Raw genomic sequence first — 17,552 nt, forward strand, 5'->3', positions numbered from 1 at the left:
GGGCCGGCCCATCCTCCCACTCTGCACTCTGCCCTGGAGCTGGTCCAGCCCTGAAGGAACACAGGAAAGATCTGGAAAGGGAAATGGGACAGCCTGAAAGGCAAGAGGGAATCAGGCAGGACGTAGAGGTTGTCAGGGTCACAAAAAACAGACATCAACACTAAGTCACAGGCACATTTATTATCCTGCAGTACAATTAGGTCTTCCCTTCCCCAGCAGTGTTAACGGGAGGGCCAGTCCTCAGGAGGCGGCCACGCTGCCACCTGAAGCAGGCCCGTGGGGCGGCAGGGTCATGGGCGGCAGGAACAGAGCCTTCAGCTTCCCCGACAGGCTGGCAATCTCGGGATCCTGGGCTTCGTAAGACTTAACAAGGCGGGCAAACTTAAGAACACCTGCAAAGGGGAACGAAACTTCAGTCCACATCCACAGGGGACGGATGTGCCCAAGATGGCAGGAGGGAGCAGCCTGAGCTGGAGTGGATGGCTGCTTCCCCTCTGGCCAGGTAGCTGTCTTCAAAACAAGACCCAGGCAATGCCCTGCGTGGTCCGGATAAATTATTTCCTGGTCTACACCAGGCACAACCGGATGGGATGCAGTGAATGAAAACATCCCAAAGCAGTGTGCTTCCCAGGATCAGATTAACCATTTTAGCAGTTTAGTCACAAGAGCCCAAAGGATACGTACCCAACAGAACAAGATCGCCAGTCTATAACCAGGACACAGGAGGATCATGGGCCAGCTGGGTGGGATCAATAAACACTCTTGGAGAACTCGGTGATCTCACCCAAGAAACTGAACCCTCAGATTAGCCAGCCCTCAGATTAGCTGAAGCACTTTTTTTTTGGGGGGGGGGGCGCTGCCTAAGTGTGTGGTCACATAGACATTTCACTAAAAGCCATCAAAATGGGACTCATGGGACGTTCTCCTGTGGCCTCCATCACTGGTTTACTAACAGAGTCTGATTTCTCATCTTAAAACGGAATAACAGTATAATTAATGGTAACGACAACATGCACTTAAGAACCTCTCGGCTCAAGATTACAGCAGACCCTGGGCTCTGAGCGCCAACACTGTTAAGACTGTGGCTGCCGCCATGTGGCGAGAAAGGGGACGACGGCTCAGGAACCCAACAGATCCATCGTCCTTTCCTCGACCCAGTTCACCGCCAACCCCCATCCGACCCACCTTCCCCATCGCAGCTGAAGCCGTAGGCTTTAATAACCTCCTGCTGAATCTGCGTGGCTACGGGCAGCACGAATTGCAGCATTTTGCCCATATCGTTACACGCGTTGTCCCGAGCCTCGTCCATGCGAACGGCATTCTCCGGCGCCGAGAACGCTTGGATCACCTCGGCCAGGACCACTGTGCGCAGTCGCCGCCGCGAGTGGGCATCCGAGTCCCGCCGACCCGAGAGGCCGACAGCGCAAGGAAAAGGGCAGCGGATTAGTTAACTGAAGCCGTAATAACCCGATAAGTTCGGCCCCCGAATTCCTCGCTGAAGGCAAGGAGGCCCCTCTGAAGAGAGGATGGTCCCGCGCGCCCCCACTTCCCAGCGAATGCAGTCACACCTCTCGCCCAGCGCCCTTCTCGAGAAAGGAGCCCACCCGGCAAGTGGGAGGCTTCTCACCCTTGGCCTGCTCGGCGCTTAGGGCCGCGGACTGAGCCGAGGCGGACGCCATGGGACAAAAGATGCACGTGCGGCAACGACAAGCTGGCAAGAAACGAACCAGCTCCTAGCGCGGCCCTCCCGGCGCAGGGGGCAGGCGAACGGGAAGCTACATCAGACAGAGCCGGAAACTTCCAGACAAGAGTCCCAACCCCCCGGATCTTCTCCGCCAGCCACTGGGCAACACTTAGACCAAAAAAATAAAACCCGTATCAACAGAAAACAACAGTTTTCCACCCAAATATTTTTCTATTGTTGATATCGACTGGTGTGGGAGGGGCTTTCCGGTAAGAACCGGAAAGCCTGCTAGACAAATTCTAAAAGAGCTGTAACACTGCATGCATAGCGGCCGGAGAGCGCGCGGCATAGCCACCAACCCCGCTGACAGTGAGGGTGAGCCCCGACGACCGGTTGCTAGCTCCGACTGCTCTACAGATAACGAGACACACTGCGACTTTCGGAGGGGGAGACAGTGGTCTAAGGAACTCTCTTAAATCCTTCGCGGCTAGAGTTTGTGAACGTTGGAAGTGGGCCTATGCAAATGACCCGATGCCGATTGGCTAAGGAGGAAGCCAGTCACGCCCCCCTTAGTTTTTAAGAACGCAGACAGGGCTTCGCCGCAAAAGAGCTCGGCGGCTCCCGCGCTTTCCTAAAATGGTCTTGCGTCGAGGTGTGAGCTGACGCCCTCTAATTTCCCTTCCCTTCTGGGCGTTTGAAATTATACCCCCACTCCCTCTCCCCGCAACCTTAGGGTGGTTAAGACACCTGGGTTCTAAACTTATTGCAGGCACGCCCCCTGCACCTCCGCTGTATCGCCATTTCTAGCTACTCAACCGAAAGGATCCGGGTCCCCGGAGACTCCTAGCTGTGGGACCAGTGGCAGAAACGCCTCCTGAGTCTGCGTAGTTCCCTAGAACTGTCCTGGGCTGCCAGCACCCTGACTGCCCAGCCTTGGGCAACCCCTTATGGTGGAGCCAGGGCTCCAGGACCCCGGGTTCTTTGTGAGTCCCCTCTCCAACTCACCAGGGTCCCTACCCACTTCCGGGCTGGTCTCTAGGAGGTCGCAAGGCTTTCTCTCGAGGTGTCACTGCGCGGAGACCCACACCCCCACCCACGCCCCACAGCCCACAAAGAAACAGCCACAGACATCTTCCTGGGGAGTCGTGAGGATGTTTTTGTTTGGTTGGTTTGGTTTGGGATGTTCTTTAAAGAGCGTCATATAGATATTTATATATATAAATTATTAATGTGGGGGAGGGGCAAGGGTCATACATCGCAGTGAGGGTGCGCACACGGGGGTTGGGGGGACGGCTGGGGAGGGGGAGGGGCAGGGGCGGCACACGATGCTACGCAAAACAGCCACAGCTAACAGATGAAATAATCACACCAGGGGTGGGGGGTGGGGGGCGGGCAGCGGCCACGGGGCGGGGAGGGGTGGGTTGGACGTGGGGGAGGAAGAAAGTTGGGGGCCAAGGGAGAGGGACCCGGTCCAAGATACTGTGCGCTTTCTGCCCCCACCCACCCCCTCCCCACCACAAGAGCCTCGGCCTTGCATCTGTCCCTTCCTCTCTCCTGCCCAGAGGCTCGAGGCCCGGGCCTGAGCCGCACTCGAGGCTCTGAGTGGCAGGTGGGGAGGGAGGCCTCCTTGGTCCAGAGGCAGAGGCGTGGTGCTCTCTCGATCGCAGGTCCTACAGCGGCTTGTCGCTTTCCTTCTTCAGATGACTGGGGGGAGAGCGGACAGAATAGGGGGTGGGGGGGAGACAGACTGACGTCCATCCTGACTCGGCCCGCTCACTGAGGATGGGTGCCCTCCCGCGGGGGCCACACCCACCCCTGGCGGGCTGGGGTGCATCCCCTCCCCGGGTCCCTTCCGGTGGGTTCCAGGCACCCTGTGGTACCTGTAGTAGTCCTCCTGGGCGGGCAGCGGCACACTGTGCAGCGGGTGATGGGCGTGCAGCCACTGCTGCTGCTCCAGCGCAAGGCGCTGCAACTCAGCCGACTGTGCGTGCATGGCCTGCAGCTGGTGAGCTGCCGACATCGGGGCAGAGAGGGAGGCTGGCAGGTCCCGGTATGGAGCAGCTGTGGGCAGGAAGGGCAGGGGCCACATGAGTGATGAGGTACTCAGGTGGCCAGACACTGTACATACAGAGGAACCGCAACTAATCACCTTAGGTGACAGCTGGTCCTGCAAGCTGCCAAGGTGGTTAGGATCCAGGCCTCTGAGCCTGACCCTAACATCTGTGCCTCTCGGCCAGGACCTCAGGCGTCCAGCTTCCATTCCCAGTTCCTCCCGCCACCTCCTCATCTCTCCTCTCCCCAAGCCCAATAAGACTAATTCCAGCACCTAACTTCCTCCATTCTTTCTCTCCAGAGACCGTCCCCACCCCCAACCTCCATCCTTACCAAAGAGCTGGTGACGAAGAACTTCGTTCTCGTGCAGAGGGTGAGGAAGAAGGGGGTTGGGGAGGGTCCCAGCTGGGTAGGGGATCCGGGTAAGGTGAGACCCTGAGGCCAGGGGGTCAATGAGAGGGTGCACCGAGGCAGAGGCTGGAGGGTAGAGAAGAGGAAGGTGTCACCAGAAGGCAGGTTTGGGGAAAACCATGCATTTGGGTGAAGGGCTCCATGCCTGGGAAGAGAGGTGGACGATCAAACACAGGGTGATCCAGTGAATCAAAAAAGGCACAGTGGAGGGGCTAGGGGTCTGGGAGATGGACAGCGAAAGACCCTACTGCAGGAGGGACAGATGGACGGATGGCAGAGGACAGGAGATTCCAGTTCTCAGAGGGACCTGAGGAATAGGGAGTGGACTACCGAGAAGAGATGGAAGAGAAAAGGAAGTTTAGGAAATGAGACAGGGAAGAACTTAGAGAGCACAAGGAGCCTGGAATGAATGTGACTGGAAGGCTAGAGGGGGCAGTGTTCTGACAATTAGAAAAATAGTAGAAAGACTCATTGTGAGTAAAGCTCATTGTCACTTGTGATCCCACAACCTGAGCCACAGGGCTTTCTAGAAGGTCACATATCTATAGATTCGGAGAGGAACATGAAACATCTCTGCCTGGATGGAGAAGATGGCAAGAAACAATAAAGCTGAACCCAGAGGAGCAAGGAAATAGTTATGAGAAGGGCTCAGGGACAGGCTGTGAGGGGAGGAAGGTCACACTGCTTTAAAGGTCCCCACCTCTGGCTTCTACCATGGGGTGTGGGGGGAGACACCAGACCTGAATGGGGCTGGGGTGTGGGGCAGGGTCTCTGTAGTAGGGCTGGGGTAGGAGGAGACAGGCTGGGGAGGCAAAGACCTGGGCAGCAATCTCAACAGAGCAGCTCAGGCCAGATGTGGGGTGGGAAGTCCAGGCCTGAGCAACAGAAGTGCGCAATGACCTTCTAGGATGCAAGGTGATCTCAAAGGGCCTGGCCAAGGACGAGGGAGTCTCACCTGCGTGGATGGCATCCTGCTGGTGGAGGTGCAGGTGAGAGTGGATGTGGGAGTGCTGGTGGTGATGGGGGGTCACGTTGAGCATCTGCAGCCGCGCCAGCGGGTCATTGCCCAGGGCGGCCACCCTTTCTGCGTGCTGCCTCTCAGCCGCCAGGCGCTCCGCGTAGGACATGTCAGGCCGCAGGGCGGGCCCAGCTGCCAGCGCTAGACGTTCTCTCTCCAGGGGCCCCAGGCTCGGATGGAAGGGGAAAGGGTGCAAGCCCGGGGGGCCAGGCTGCAAAGCCAGGCCCCCGTGTCGCGGAAAGGGATCCAGACCTGGCCCAGGGACCCCATGTAGGGGCTCCAGCTCGCTGGGCTTCACCTCAAAGCCAGGCTTGAGGCGGTCACGCAGGTCTCGTTCACGGGCTTCCCGCTCCCTCTCCCGGGCTGCTGGGTCACTGCTGTACAAGGCCGGGACATTGTAACCCAGGAGCCCCGGGTCCACTGCCCCCAGGGGCACGTAGAACGGATGGTTGCGATTGCCAGGAGACATCACGTGGGGCCGGGCGTATTCGCTGAGGGTGCGTAGGGCTGGAGTGTCGGGGCCCAGGTAAGGGGGCACTGTAGCCACAGCACTGCCCGGCTCAAACGGAGGGCGATGGGGCACTGGGCCGAGAGATGGGCACTCCACTGGAGCACGGCCCTCCTGAGCCAACTTCTGTGGGACACAGGGAGACGCGGGGTCAACAAGGCAGGTCCGGGTCCTCAGCTGCTAATTTGTCTCAGCACCTGAATGCCTAAAGCCTCAGCTTACTGTAACTCGGCCTACCAGGGATTTCCCTGCCCCTTCTCTTCTACAGAGGAGAGATGCTCTTCCTACGATCCACGGGTACTCTGACCTGAGCTTGCCTTTCTTCAGCCCAAGGATGCAATTCCTGCCGCTGGAATCCTCTGGTCTCCATTTCCTGGGTTGCCAAGGCTCCTCCTGTCCGACAGGTGGCGCATGGCCCCACCCCCTCGAACCTCCCTGAGTCGCGTAGAGGGCGGCCCCGAGGAGGGAGGCGCGCACAGTGACGCACTCACCACGCTGCGTTCAAGCTCGCGCTCCTTCTCGCGCTCGCGTTCCTTCTCGCGCTCCCGCTCGCGCTCGCGCTCCTTTTCTTCTCGCGCGCGCTGCTCGGCCTCGCGCCGCACCTTCTCTACCAGGTCGGCCCGTTTTTTGGCCAGCTTGGAGCCCTCCAGCGGCACGAAGTACAGATCGCTGCGCGCGCACGAGTTAAAGCCGCGGTCCAGGTGTTTGTTGAACCTGCCGGGCGCCGAGGTAGCGTGTGCTCAGCCCCTGCGGGCGGCAACCCCAGTGGCGGCCGAGAGCAGGGCCTGGAGTACTTTGAAAAGCATTACTCGAACGCAGGGCCCATCCCGCGCCCGCCACCCTCAACCCCAGCCCCGGCGCTCACCTGGCCGACTGGCTGGCGTGGCTGGGCACATCTACCACCTTGGGAGGGGGCGAGGGGCTGCGGGCCGGGGGCACCGGGCTCTCGGGAGTCTCATATTCCTCCGCCGGCTCCTGTTTGATCTGCGTGGCGCTCAGGGGCGGCCCAGAGGCGGCGGCCGCAGGCGGTGCGGGCAGGGATGACAGGCCGGAGGGCCCCGCAGGCGGCAGCGGCCCGGGCCCCACGGTGGGCGACCCCGGCTTGAAGGTCCCTGGGCCTGCGGGCGGCGAGGTGCCTCGGTAGCCCGGTGGGGTCCCCGTTCGGAAGGAGGGCGGCGACCCCGGCTTGTATCCAGGTGGAGTGGCTGTCTTGTAGGCCCCTGGGGACGGGGCTCGCTTGCCATACGGCAGGGGCCCAGGTGGGGAGGCTGTCTTGTAGCCTGCTGGCGAGGAAGCCACTGTAGCAATGACCGTGGAAAGTGTGGCCGAGGAAGTGGTGACCGGAGGCACCGGTGGAAAGGGGTAGGGCGCCCCTGGGGGGCCCTGGGAAGGAGAGGGGTGTGAACCTGGGTAGGACCCTTGAGAGGAGGAAGAGGAATTGGAAGAAGAGGAGGCTGGGGGTCCATTGGGACCTGCTTGGCTGTAGGACACCTGGCTGTGAGGTGGGGGCAGGTGTGCTGGCCCTGGTGGATAGGGTCTCAGAGACCCCAGGGAGGGAGACATGGCATAGGGGTGTGCATGGTGGGAACCACCGCTCTCCAGGGGGTGAGGATATGCTCCAGGGGGAGGGGGCCCAGAGCCCCCATGATGTGGTGGTTGCTGCTGCTGTTGCTGTTGCTGGTGGTGGTGGTGATGTGTTGGGGCTGATGGGTGGGCTGTGGACTGGCCTCCAGCTGAAGGAGGGAAGGGACCTGGGTGGGCACTGCTGTTGGCTAAGAGGCGGCCATAGGGAGGAGGTTGGGGGGGACCCTGGCTCCACACAGCCTGGGATGGGAGAGAAGGCTGCGTATACTTGGGGGGCTGATTGGAGACAGAGAGACTGGTCGGGGGAGGGAAGGAGTGGGGATAACTGGGCAGTGCCTGGGAAGCGGGGTACTGGGAGGCAGAGGCAGAAGAACTGGAAGAGGCGGCTGCTGCAGAGCTGCTAGCAGAGGATGAGTAAGGATACCTCATTGGGGGGGCAGGGGCTGAAGAGGATGCAGGGGGCAGAGGATGGGGTGAAGGAGCAAGAGTGGGGCCCTTCTCCGGGCCAGGAGGAAGTCCACCCATGCTCTGCCCCATGGCATGAGGGGAGGGGAGATGCCCAGGTAGTGGCTGGGCCCCCAGGCCAGGAGGAGAGGCCGATGCATTGTTAAGGGGTCGAAGGGCTGGTGGGGGAGGCAGGTTTGGTGTCACGTGGGGGAAGGAAGTTGGTGGTGGCGCAGACGGTAGGTTTCCACCACCGACTGGAGTGTTAGGCGGCTTCGTTGAAGGAGCACCACCAGCCCCAGAGCTTGATATTGAAATGGGGGTGGTGGGTGGGGGGTGCTGCTTACCCCCACTAGGGGCCCCCACTGAAGAGGCAGCCCCACTCCCCTTGGGACCCAGTGAGGGTCCAGACAAAACCCCCCCACCAGACCCCCCAGGGTAGAGCTGTGGATGAGGGGGAGGGGCCCCTGGAGGAGTCTGGAACATCCGAGATGTGGGGGGCTCCATGGGAGCATGATATCCAGTGGGTGTCACAGAAGGGTGGGGTTCAAAGCCAGGCTCTGGCTGTCGGGGGGTGCCGTCAGGCGGTGGAGGGGAGGGAGGGAAGAGTGGAGGTGGGTGATAGGGGCGGGCGGGGCCCTGAGACAGGCCAGAAGACGAGTCGGAGTCATTCTCCACGCTTCCAGGGCTGTAGACGCTAGGAGACGTGCTCCGGTTGTCCTGGTCGATGTCCCTGGGGTCGCTGCTGCCATCGTCGTTGAGGCTCCGCCCATCCAGACTGTCCAGATCGGAGGGAGACTGGGGCCGGGCCAGCTCCTGCTGCACAAGAGGGAGAGCCATGGTGGCCTTTGCTTCTCCTGCCTCCCCTGGATTTGGGGCCTCGCTGGCACAGAACGATTTCCCATCGACAGCACACCACTGCACCACAACGGGAAGAGTACTCTTGCTCAAGCCCACCGCCTGGCCTTCTGGGGATCCTCCCCTCTCACAGTCTCTCTGCTGCTTCCTAGCAGGCATTCGCCCAGTTCCTTCCTCAGGCATCCATCTCTAGCATCTCCTCCCATTCCACAGCTGAACCCAAATCCGTATCTTCCACCAGCCCATCTGCCATCCTCTCATCTCATCCACCCTTCTAATTAAACATCCCAGAAACCACTGGTTCTTAAGAAGACCGCTTCTGCGTGCTCTTTATGACTTACTTGTTCCTCCTACTGAGACTTCTCACCCTGGATCTCCTCCTCAGACCTTGCCTGAAAACCAGGCCCTAGAAAGGGAGAGCCTAGAATCCCCCATGCTCTACCCATTCCTCTTTGGCACTGCCTGGTCACCTGACACTCTGGCCAGAGCCCTAAAGATCTGACTGACATCCAGACAGGCCACTTCCATAAGCACTCGGGTAAGACTTTTCTCTCATATTGCAGACAAAATTAAAGTAGGAATTGTGAGTGAAAGAAAGTTTGGGTGAAAGAATGTCAAGAAAATGGGTCATGATGGCGACAAGGGTCTCCCACCTCAGTTTTGGTCTTTTTTGGTGCGTTGGTCTCCTCACTTTCGCTCTCTGAGATCTCTTCACTCCGGCCCTGCTTGCTGACCTTTGGGGTGGAGGCTTCCTCTACTCGGGCTTTCTGTTAGAAAGAAAGAAAATTCCTATCTTGTACTTCCACCAGTGCCCTCGGCCAGACAGGAAGCTCCCCACAACACACACATACACCGTCAGCCCCAGTGCCCGGGCATCCTGTGGCAGGACGTGGGGACAGAATACCTTGGCCGTCTGCCTAGACTTCTCGGCTTTGCCATCGCTGCTGGACGTGCTGACCCCGCCAGGGGAGGCCCGGCCCCTCGGTCTCAGCTCTTCCCGGGGCCCGGGGGCCTCTTTCTTCCGTCCACTCCTCATTGACATCTGAAGGAGAAGGAAGTGAGCAGATGATGCGGTTTTCTACATCACACCTCACCGCATCCTGTGCCTTTCTATTCCCCTCCAGTGGCTGTCGTGGAAGGATGGGGTTCAAAGCCAGGCTCGGCTGTCTGGGGAGGAAGCAAGGAGGGAGGAAAGAGTCGAGGAGGGTGGCCGGGGTGAGCAGGGCACTGGGACAGGCCAGAATCTTCCCTGACCGTGGCCTTCTGTGTCTTTCATTTTAGCTCCTACTCACTGAGTCTTTATTCTGTCGTGTCTTCATTCTTCAGGCTGTGGAGACCCCATTCTCCTCTGCCCGGGCAGCTGGATACAGAAACTTCTCTGCTTCACCCTAAGTTCCCCCCAGCTACAGCCTGGGAAGCAAGAAGCAGGCTCTCCGAGTTTTCAGCACCTGGAACTTGCAGGGTCTGTCTGCAGTGAAGCCTGTTGGAAAAAGACCATCAGAGTCTCCAAACTGGAGAACAGAGCCTGAAGGGGGTGCTGCCGCACTTGTCAAGGGGCTGAGTGGGCAGCCCGGCCATGACACACTGCTGGCTTGCCCATGGGCAGATCCAGCTTTCTGTGAGTGAGGGCAAGGTCATCCCCTTCATCTCTCGGGAAGGCAGAAAGCACAGGTGTTCCTATGCGCCCCAATTCAGGAGATCACACTACTTCCCCCTTGGAAATATATGCGCACACAAAATTCCACAGAGCCTTACAAAAGGAGCACAAAGAGATGTACCTGAAATATAAGCTGATTTATTGAGTGCCTTATGTCAAGCCCTTAGATGACATAAAGTCCAGTTTCATTTCATATTTACAACCATCGCTGAAAGTGAAATTCATTCAGTCGTGTCCGATTCTTTGCGACCCCATGGTCTATACAGTCCAGGGAATTCTCCAGGCCAGAATACTGGAGTGGGTAGCCATTCCCTTCTCCAGGGGATCTTCCCAATCCAGGGATCGAACCCATATTTCCTACATTGCAGGTGGATTCTTTACCAGCTGAGCCACCACGGAAGCCCAACCCTATAAAAGAGGTAGTCTTACTATTCCCATTATATAAGGTGAGGAGACTGAGGATCAAAGATTGTGATTGTGACTTGCCCAACTTCACGCGATGAGTACACAGTGAGGAGCTAGACACAGTGCCAGAATCAAGCCCCATCCCCCTGACTTCCAAGCGCATGCTCTTTTTTCAGTATTTAGCTATACTCTCATCAGAAGTTGGTGAGGAGAATTCTCAGAAGGCCTAGATCAGTCTCTGAGATATGAAAAGAATCTTTCTTCACATTAGAGTAGGTGGGAGAACAATGTCCCATTCAACAGTGCAAAGGCGCGCAGCCCTACCAATGCCAGGACCAAACTGAGGTGTCCCCAAAGTGATGAACTTCAATTCTGAGTCTCATAAGCCCCCGCTCCAGTGCTAGTGCTTAGGTCCCCTAAGCGTGGAGGAAAACTCAGAGCTTTCACTGTACCAACCAAATCAGTGGAGATCACTGAGCAAACATTGAGTTTATACATAAGTAAGCCTGCCCTCCCATCTGGTTTAGACAGGGGCTCCCAGCTCCTCATAGCCAATCTATATACATCTATATGTTTCCTTATATATCCATATTTACATAGTCAGCAATTTTCATTTCCACTTGTGTTTCCTGCTAAGTGTCACATCTCTCCATGTTACTTACCATAAGATCTTTTGAGAGCAAAAATACTGTCTTCTTTTTATTTATTTTTGGTTGCCGCAGGAGGGCTGTTGTGCCCCGGCTTCTTGTCACATTGGCTTCTCTTGGAGCAGAGGCTCAATAGCTGTGGTTCACAGGTCTAGTTGCTCCACGGCACGGGGGATCTTCCCGGACCAGGGGCTGAACCCACGTTCTCTGCATTGGCAGGCAAATTCTTAACCACTGGACCACCAGGGAAGTCCCCAAAATACTATTTTCTTACTGTTTTCTTCCTTTCTATATCACTCTCAATGTCCTGTACATATGGGTGTTCTGGTCTCTTTTTACTACTGACCTTTAAACCCACTGACTTTAGTAAGTCTTCTCAAATGAAGTGCTGCTAGCCTCGGTGGGAACGGAGCAGGCTTAGCCACCTACTCTGAGCTGAAAGCCCTGGCTATGGAAACAGCGTTTCCACATTCTATAGTGTATTTTCCCAAGGAATACAGAGTAATTCTTTCTCACTCACCTCCACTGAACCCTCCTGAGGCACGCAGTGAGGGGTGAGCCTAACTTTTCCAGGAAGCTTACTAAAAATCTACTTGAAGTCACAAAATAGCTGGGTCAGAGCCCAGGTCTGAGCTTACAAGTGATGCTCTGCCCAGTCTCCCAGCCATTTCTCTTCCACTACAATTATTACCACATTTTTGAGCTGCTGTGTAAACTGATTTTCTAATATTGTCAACCCACCCCCACCAAAACCCAACATAACGAAAGGGGGAAACAATCTTAACGAAAGCACAAGAGAGATGGTAGTGACTGGTGTGTCTTTTGGCAGCCCCTATAAAGGAGGGTACTTGTCTTCCTATCACAGAACCATCTTCACCGTAGGTGAGTCAGGGAAAGGCAGGAATGGAGGTACCTGAAGAACAGAGCAAGCCCAGGGTGCCCCTCCCCCACCTCAACTTTTAATCAGTTGAAATCTGATAAAACTAGCAATGGGTAGCTCTGAAGAAGAAAAGCAGTCATGAAAGGGTAGGTGACCCTGGGGAGGAGGAGTGGCAGGAGATAGGGCTGGGTTATACATACATTCCTGAACCAGGAGCCTGTTTTAGCACCTGCAAGCTGAGCTAACTACCCTCCTTCCTGCTCTAGTAGTCTGTCACTGTAATTCCAACTTATAAAGCACCTACTGTGTGTCTGCAAAAAAAAACTAAGCACCTTCACCTTCAGCACCTTACTGCAAAAGTAAAATTATAAAGGCCAGACTGGGGAGGTGGAAACATGAAAAATAAGGAAAAAAGAGTCTCTAGGTAAGAACAAGAAAAAAAAATTAAGGGAGAAATGTAAGAGGTCAGAAGGAATACACCTCGAGGCACAAGGCTTTCTAGGATAGGCTTGCAGGGTAAATTTCAGGAACGTAGGCCCAGCCCCCACCATTGTTCCAGAACTTCCAGACTAACAAACCAGTCCTAGATAACAATGCAGCCCAGACCAGTAGATAACAAGATAGGGCCTAAGCTTGAGGATCTACAGTTGTCACTGGGACCTCAGATACCATCTTATCTGTGACCCTTCGTCAGTGAGGCCAGGGCTCAAAGAAAGAGAAGTGACTTGCCCAAGGTCACAGTTACTCAGAGGTGCAGCCAGGACTAGACCAGGAACCACGTCTCCTGGCTCTGGTCCTGAAGCCCACCACACCAGCTGTTCCACAGCCCTCTCCCATGGGCCACTCTCACCTGGGATGGGCATGGAGGGCCTAGCCATGCTTACAAGGTGGGAGAAATAGAAGGTCGAAGGCTGACTGAGGGAAAGGGTCACTATGGAGACAGTCTGGGAAAGAGGAAAAGGGATACCTGGGAAGGAAGACTCAAGTTTAAGAAAAGGGAGAAAAACCTGCACAAAGAAGCAAAAAGACTACTGTATACATGAAGTCCCGGGACTTGCCTGGTGGTCCAGTGGTTAAGAATCTGCCTGCCAATGCAGAGAACACAGGTTTGATCCCTGGTCTGGGAACTAAGATCCCACATGTTGCGGGGCAACTAAGCTTTGTATGCCACAACTACTGAGCCTGAGCACCCTAGAGCCCGTGCTCCACAACAAGAGAAGCCAACAGCAATGAGAAGCGGGCACACTGCAACTCAAGAAAGCCCACGCACAGGAAAAAGAGCCCGCGCCACAAAGAAGACCCAGCGCAGCCAAAAATAAAATTAAATAATATATATTTTTAAAGTCTCTAATAACAAACTGCCAAGGGTGGTATAACTAGGATCAGGAGCATTTCTATCCTCCCACCATGCCTAAGAGGAAAGACTTGAAGAAACACACATGACCTGCATGGAATATGTCTACTTGTTCCCAAAGGCAGCTGGATGGAGGCTGGTCGAGGCTCCGAGGAACCTCCTCTCCACCAGCAGCACCAGAAACATCCCCCAGAACTCTGCCAAGAGTCCCAAGGACACAGTAAAAGGCTGAGGCCCCCGTCAAGATTCTGAGCCCCCATCTCTTGGACATCCCACTGGATCATTGCCATGGCAACAAAATGGCAGACCCTACCCCTCAAAAGTCCATCCCAGGGGTCCATCTGTCAGCGACTCCCCCTCCAGTTGCCAAAGCAACTCTAGTCCTCCTATGGTACTTAAAGAGTACCTACCCCAGTAGAGAGAAGTGCGTGCACAAAGGGAAATCTTCGAGCACAAAACAGTAATGAAGGATCCACCCCCTCTTAAAGAAACCACAGCTAGAGGGGCAGTGGGTGCTCTGGGGATTTGTGGGTGGGGGTCACAACTTGTTTGGAGTGCCTGTAAGATTGCCCAGTTCGCTCCAGTCCACCCTCCCAGAAACCGTTTCCCCCCAAGTCTCCCTCCAGGGGTCCTGTCTTCCTCATCGCTTGCAGGAGGAACCACACTACTGGGCCCCAACATGCCCCTCTCCAAGAAGTACCTACGCCTGGCATTGGAAAAAGCTGACCCGGAGTTGGGGAAAGAAAACTGAGTCACAAAGGCATCACCTTCCCACTTCCACCCGGGAATACGCCGGGTTTTTCTTCTCAAAGGCGGCCCTATCGGAGCGAGTCCCGGTTTCCCCAGGTTCCAATCTCCTCCCTCAATCAGCTACAAACCCTTTCTATCTACCTACCACACCCCTTCCCCATTTCCCACCTTCCTTCTATACCTGGCACCCCGAACCCCGGGCTCTGACCCGGGTCTGGGCCTTTGGGGGTTCTCCTGGAGTCCTCATGCTCCACCTCGCTGCCATCTCTCCATTCCTTTTTACCTTCGCCCAAAGCCCCCTCCCGGGCACCCCGTTTTTCCTCCACCAAACTCCCACCTCGGGGTTCCTCTTTGGGTCTCGGGGTCCTGCCCACCCTCCTGCCCCATTGGCCTTCCTCCTGAGACCCTCCCACCTCCCTCTACCTTCTAGATCCTCCAAGTGCCCCGACCCCCTTCCCTCCTCGGTGGCCGGCCCCACCCCTTGAGCCCCCAGCCTCAAGCCGGGCACTGCCCGCAGTGGGGGACCAGATCGGAAAAATAACAAATGGAGGCGGCGGCGGCTGCGGGAGGGGGAACTGGGGAGGGTGGGGGTGGGGAGCCGCGGACCAGAACCCCGGCGGGCCCGAGGCCCAGGCGGCAGCAGGGCTTACCTGGTTGTAGCTCGGGACGGCTGGCTGGCTCCGAGCGGATTCGGGGTTCCGGCGCCTCCGGGGGGCGGCGGCGGCCGCTCCCCCGCCCCCCTCTCCTCTTCCCGGCTTCAGTCGCCGCCGCGACGGCGGCGGCGGCGGCCCCGACCCCCCCGGAGGGCGGCCCCCATCCCCCCTCTTACCCCACCTGGCCCGGGTCTCCCGCCGGCCTCCGGAGCAAATCCCGATCCCTGCTCTGGCTCGGCCCCTCCCCAGGCCCGCCGCCTCCTCCCCCGGCCACTCGGAACGCCCGGGCCGCGCAACTCGCCCCCGCCGCGCCGCCGTCCGCCCCCGCGGCCCGGCCGGCTCTCCGCGCGGCTGCGACCCGCCGCCTCCCGCCCACCGCCCGCGCCCGCCCGGCGCAGCCCTCACCGCCGCGATCCCCGGCCCCCTTAGGCGGCCTCCGCCCGCGGCCTCCGCCCCTGCCCGGCGGTCGTCTCCCTCGCCCCTTCCTGGCCCCTCCCCGAGGCCGCCGGTACCCCCGAAACGGGTCCCGGCCCCAGGCCCCTGCCCGATGCGGGGCTGCGGGCGGGCGGGCTGGGCGGCGCGTCCGGCGACTCGCACAGGAAAGCGGACGGCGAAGGGAGGGAGCTTGGGAGAGGGGGATGGGAGAAGAGAGGAAGAGGGAGAAGGAGGGAGCGCGGAGGAACGGAGGAGAGAGGGGCCGGGAGGGAGCCGCGAGGGAGGGAGCGCGAGGCGAGCGGCGAGGGGGGAGGGGATCCGGAGAGGGGGAGGCGCCGCGCGAGCTGGCCGAGACCGAGGCCGCGGGGCCCGGGGCGCGGGGAGGGGTGCGCCGAGGCGGAATGCGGGGAGCCCGCGGTCCTGGCGCGGAAGAGGGCTAGGTAGGGAGGGGGGTGCGGGCTGTTATGGGGGAGGCTGGAGAAGTTTGGGGGGCCTAGGGGTGTGTGGCGGAGGTGAGGGGGGAGGCTGTGGGTGTGTGGCAAAGCCGCGGGAATGGGGTGAGGTTGGAGGGATGGAGCTTCTTGGGGGCAATGAGATGTGACCAGGGGAAAGAAGCTTGGGGTGACAGCGTCTGTGGCAGACACAGCGGAAGAGGTTTGTTGGGGGGGCAGTTGTGAGAGAATGGGATGAAGTTAGGGGTCCTAAGGAGGGGAAGAAATCGACAAGATGGAGACATATAGGAGAGGGTGGGTTTCTGAAAGAGTGAAGAGTCTGGGGGTGATGGGTGTTGGGGAAAGAACAGAGAACACAAGAATTTGGGGGAGTGACAAGTCTAGAGATGTCCTGTGGAGAAAGAAGGAAAACTAGAGCCTTTAGAAAGGATGAAGGAGGTGGGGCTAGATGCAGATTCCAAAGGGGACTGGGTTCTGGGTGGGAGAGGAAGGTGGGAAACTGGGATGGCCGGATTCAGGAGTGGGGAGCGGGTTCTGAAAGAGCTGGGGAGAGTTTCTTGGGCAAGACAAGGGCGATAGAAGGGGGGGAGGAAGTAAAGACGATTAGGAGGAAATTTAAGAGAGCAGTCTAGGCCTTTGGTGGCCCTAAGAGGGAAAGTCCGTGAGGAGGACAAGCTGGTGGACATGGGAAGGGAAAGCAGGAGAAGGCAACGGTAGGAATGAGCAGGACAAGCCGGCAGAGGGAAGACGTTCATTTATGGAAGTGGGACACCGTCCTCAGGCCCTCTGGCTGGCGGTAGCTCCATTTTCCATCTCAAATCTGTCCGAAGTCATCACTCATGGTACTTGCAGGGGTTGGGGGGGTCGGGTGGGGACTAGGCTCCATGTGGAGACAACCTCAAGTGCCCTGATTATTCTAATGTGGAGACCATTCCACCACAGACTCTCTCCAGGGAGCCTCTGCCCCTCCCTGACAGTCCCCAGCCACTCCCAGTCTTCAGCCAGAAGGCTAGCACCCCCAGTCCACTCCCCGCCCCAGGGTCTCCTGGGCTCTCTCCCTGCCCCAGGCCAAGCAACAACATTTCTCAGGACAAAGGACACCAAGACGCTGGGTGATTTTTGGCAGCAGAGATTGGGAAGGCCAGAGAATGGGAGGGAGGCAGGCTGGGAACCGGGAAGAGCTGGAGCTGGAGTCGGGATTGGGAGCCCTCGCTGGCACTCCAAATTTGGGGCGGGGATGGGGTAGTTGTGCCAGCGGGCTGGCTTGAGGCTGAGGCTGGGCCCTGAAGGTGGGATCCCCACCACCACCCAGCCTCCAGAGAAGGAAGGAGATTGGTTATGGAGCAACTGGTAGATTTTGCCTCCTATTTCCCAGGCCCAGCTCAGCCAAGCTCTAGGAATACCCAGAAGTGCTAAATGCCTGAGCAGGAAGCCTTCCTTGGCCTAGGAATGAATTCCCACTCTTCAGACTCTTGAATCAGCTGGCACTCACTCTATTACCCCAGGCCCATCTTATCCCTCAGAGTTTTCCAGACAACTCCACCCCGCCCATCTGCTGCCCACTGCACCCTAGGAGGACCCCAGCTCCTTCTCCCCACCCCCAACTTTGCTCCAAGACTCCTCCTCTCCCCGAGGTCCCCCCTCCCCAGTGCATTTCCTCTCTCTCTGCACTGCCCAGCTCAGTCCCCCACTGGGCCCTGGCCCAGGCTCTTCCCAACTCCCTTCCAGGCTAAACCCATCTGCCTCCTTTTTTAACCACT

At 57.9% G+C, this 17,552-nt stretch overlaps 2 protein-coding genes, 1 long non-coding RNA gene and 1 other non-coding gene across 6 annotated transcripts; 1 reads left to right on the forward strand and 3 right to left on the reverse strand.

Annotated features, from left to right (window-relative positions):
• Positions 1–160: 160 nt before the first annotated feature.
• Positions 161–2,197, reverse strand: C3H12orf57 (chromosome 3 C12orf57 homolog). Its single transcript, XM_069581365.1, has 3 exons — positions 1,628–2,197; positions 1,186–1,362; positions 161–392 (listed from the first exon to the last, which is right to left on the reverse strand). The coding sequence occupies exons 1-3, from the start codon at positions 1,677–1,679 to the stop codon at positions 241–243; spliced, it is 381 nt and encodes a 126-aa protein (XP_069437466.1). The 5' UTR covers positions 1,680–2,197; the 3' UTR covers positions 161–240.
• LOC138438447 (U7 small nuclear RNA) lies at positions 1,942–2,003 on the reverse strand. The gene has a single exon (XR_011256377.1). It is a non-coding gene; the product is annotated as a U7 small nuclear RNA (small nuclear RNA).
• Positions 2,198–2,816: 619 nt separating the features above from the next.
• ATN1 (atrophin 1) lies at positions 2,817–15,275 on the reverse strand. Of its 3 annotated transcripts, XM_069581362.1 has the most exons (11): positions 14,903–14,997; positions 11,284–11,475; positions 9,852–10,039; positions 9,464–9,601; positions 9,213–9,326; positions 6,539–8,520; positions 6,165–6,387; positions 5,103–5,799; positions 4,070–4,213; positions 3,565–3,745; positions 2,817–3,388 (listed from the first exon to the last, which is right to left on the reverse strand). In XM_069581362.1, exons 3-11 carry the CDS (start codon positions 9,876–9,878, stop codon positions 3,355–3,357), a joined length of 3,540 nt encoding a protein of 1,179 aa, XP_069437463.1. In that variant the 5' UTR covers positions 9,879–10,039; positions 11,284–11,475; positions 14,903–14,997; the 3' UTR covers positions 2,817–3,354. The 3 variants fall into 3 exon arrangements, with proteins under 3 accessions (XP_069437463.1, XP_069437464.1, XP_069437462.1); XM_069581363.1 differs by lacking the exon at positions 11,284–11,475 and having other exon boundaries at positions 6,539–8,517; positions 14,903–15,275; XM_069581361.1 differs by lacking the exon at positions 11,284–11,475 and having other exon boundaries at positions 14,903–15,209.
• LOC138435994 (uncharacterized) lies at positions 6,135–8,870 on the forward strand. Its single transcript, XR_011255312.1, has 2 exons — positions 6,135–6,402; positions 8,388–8,870. It is a non-coding gene; the product is annotated as an uncharacterized lncRNA (long non-coding RNA).
• Positions 15,276–17,552: the final 2,277 nt, after the last annotated feature.

Source organism: Ovis canadensis, chromosome 3 (genome assembly GCF_042477335.2).
Source record: "Ovis canadensis isolate MfBH-ARS-UI-01 breed Bighorn chromosome 3, ARS-UI_OviCan_v2, whole genome shotgun sequence".
Taxonomy (NCBI): Eukaryota; Metazoa; Chordata; class Mammalia; order Artiodactyla; family Bovidae; genus Ovis; species Ovis canadensis.

What these genes read in the sequence shown, in the direction of transcription:
- C3H12orf57 (XM_069581365.1), bottom strand. Translation starts at nt 1,679, where the DNA reads ATGGCGTCCGCCTCGGCTCAGTCCGCGGCCCTAAGCGCCGAGCAGGCC. An exon ending in AAGCGCCGAGCAGGCCAAGG is followed by an intron (nt 1,363 to 1,627) that starts GTGAGAAGCCTC and finishes GACTGCGCACAG; the next exon opens with TGGTCCTGGCCGAGGTGATC. An exon ending in CTTCAGCTGCGATGGGGAAG is followed by an intron (nt 393 to 1,185) that starts GTGGGTCGGATG and finishes TCCCCTTTGCAG; the next exon opens with GTGTTCTTAAGTTTGCCCGC.
- ATN1 (XM_069581361.1), bottom strand. Translation starts at nt 9,878, where the DNA reads ATGAAGACACGACAGAATAAAGACTCA. An exon ending in CAAAAAAGACCAAAACTGAG is followed by an intron (nt 8,521 to 9,212) that starts GTGGGAGACCCT and finishes CCTCTTGTGCAG; the next exon opens with CAGGAGCTGGCCCGGCCCCA. An exon ending in GCCCAGGAGGACTACTACAG is followed by an intron (nt 3,389 to 3,564) that starts GTACCACAGGGT and finishes CTCTCCCCCCAG; the next exon opens with TCATCTGAAGAAGGAAAGCG.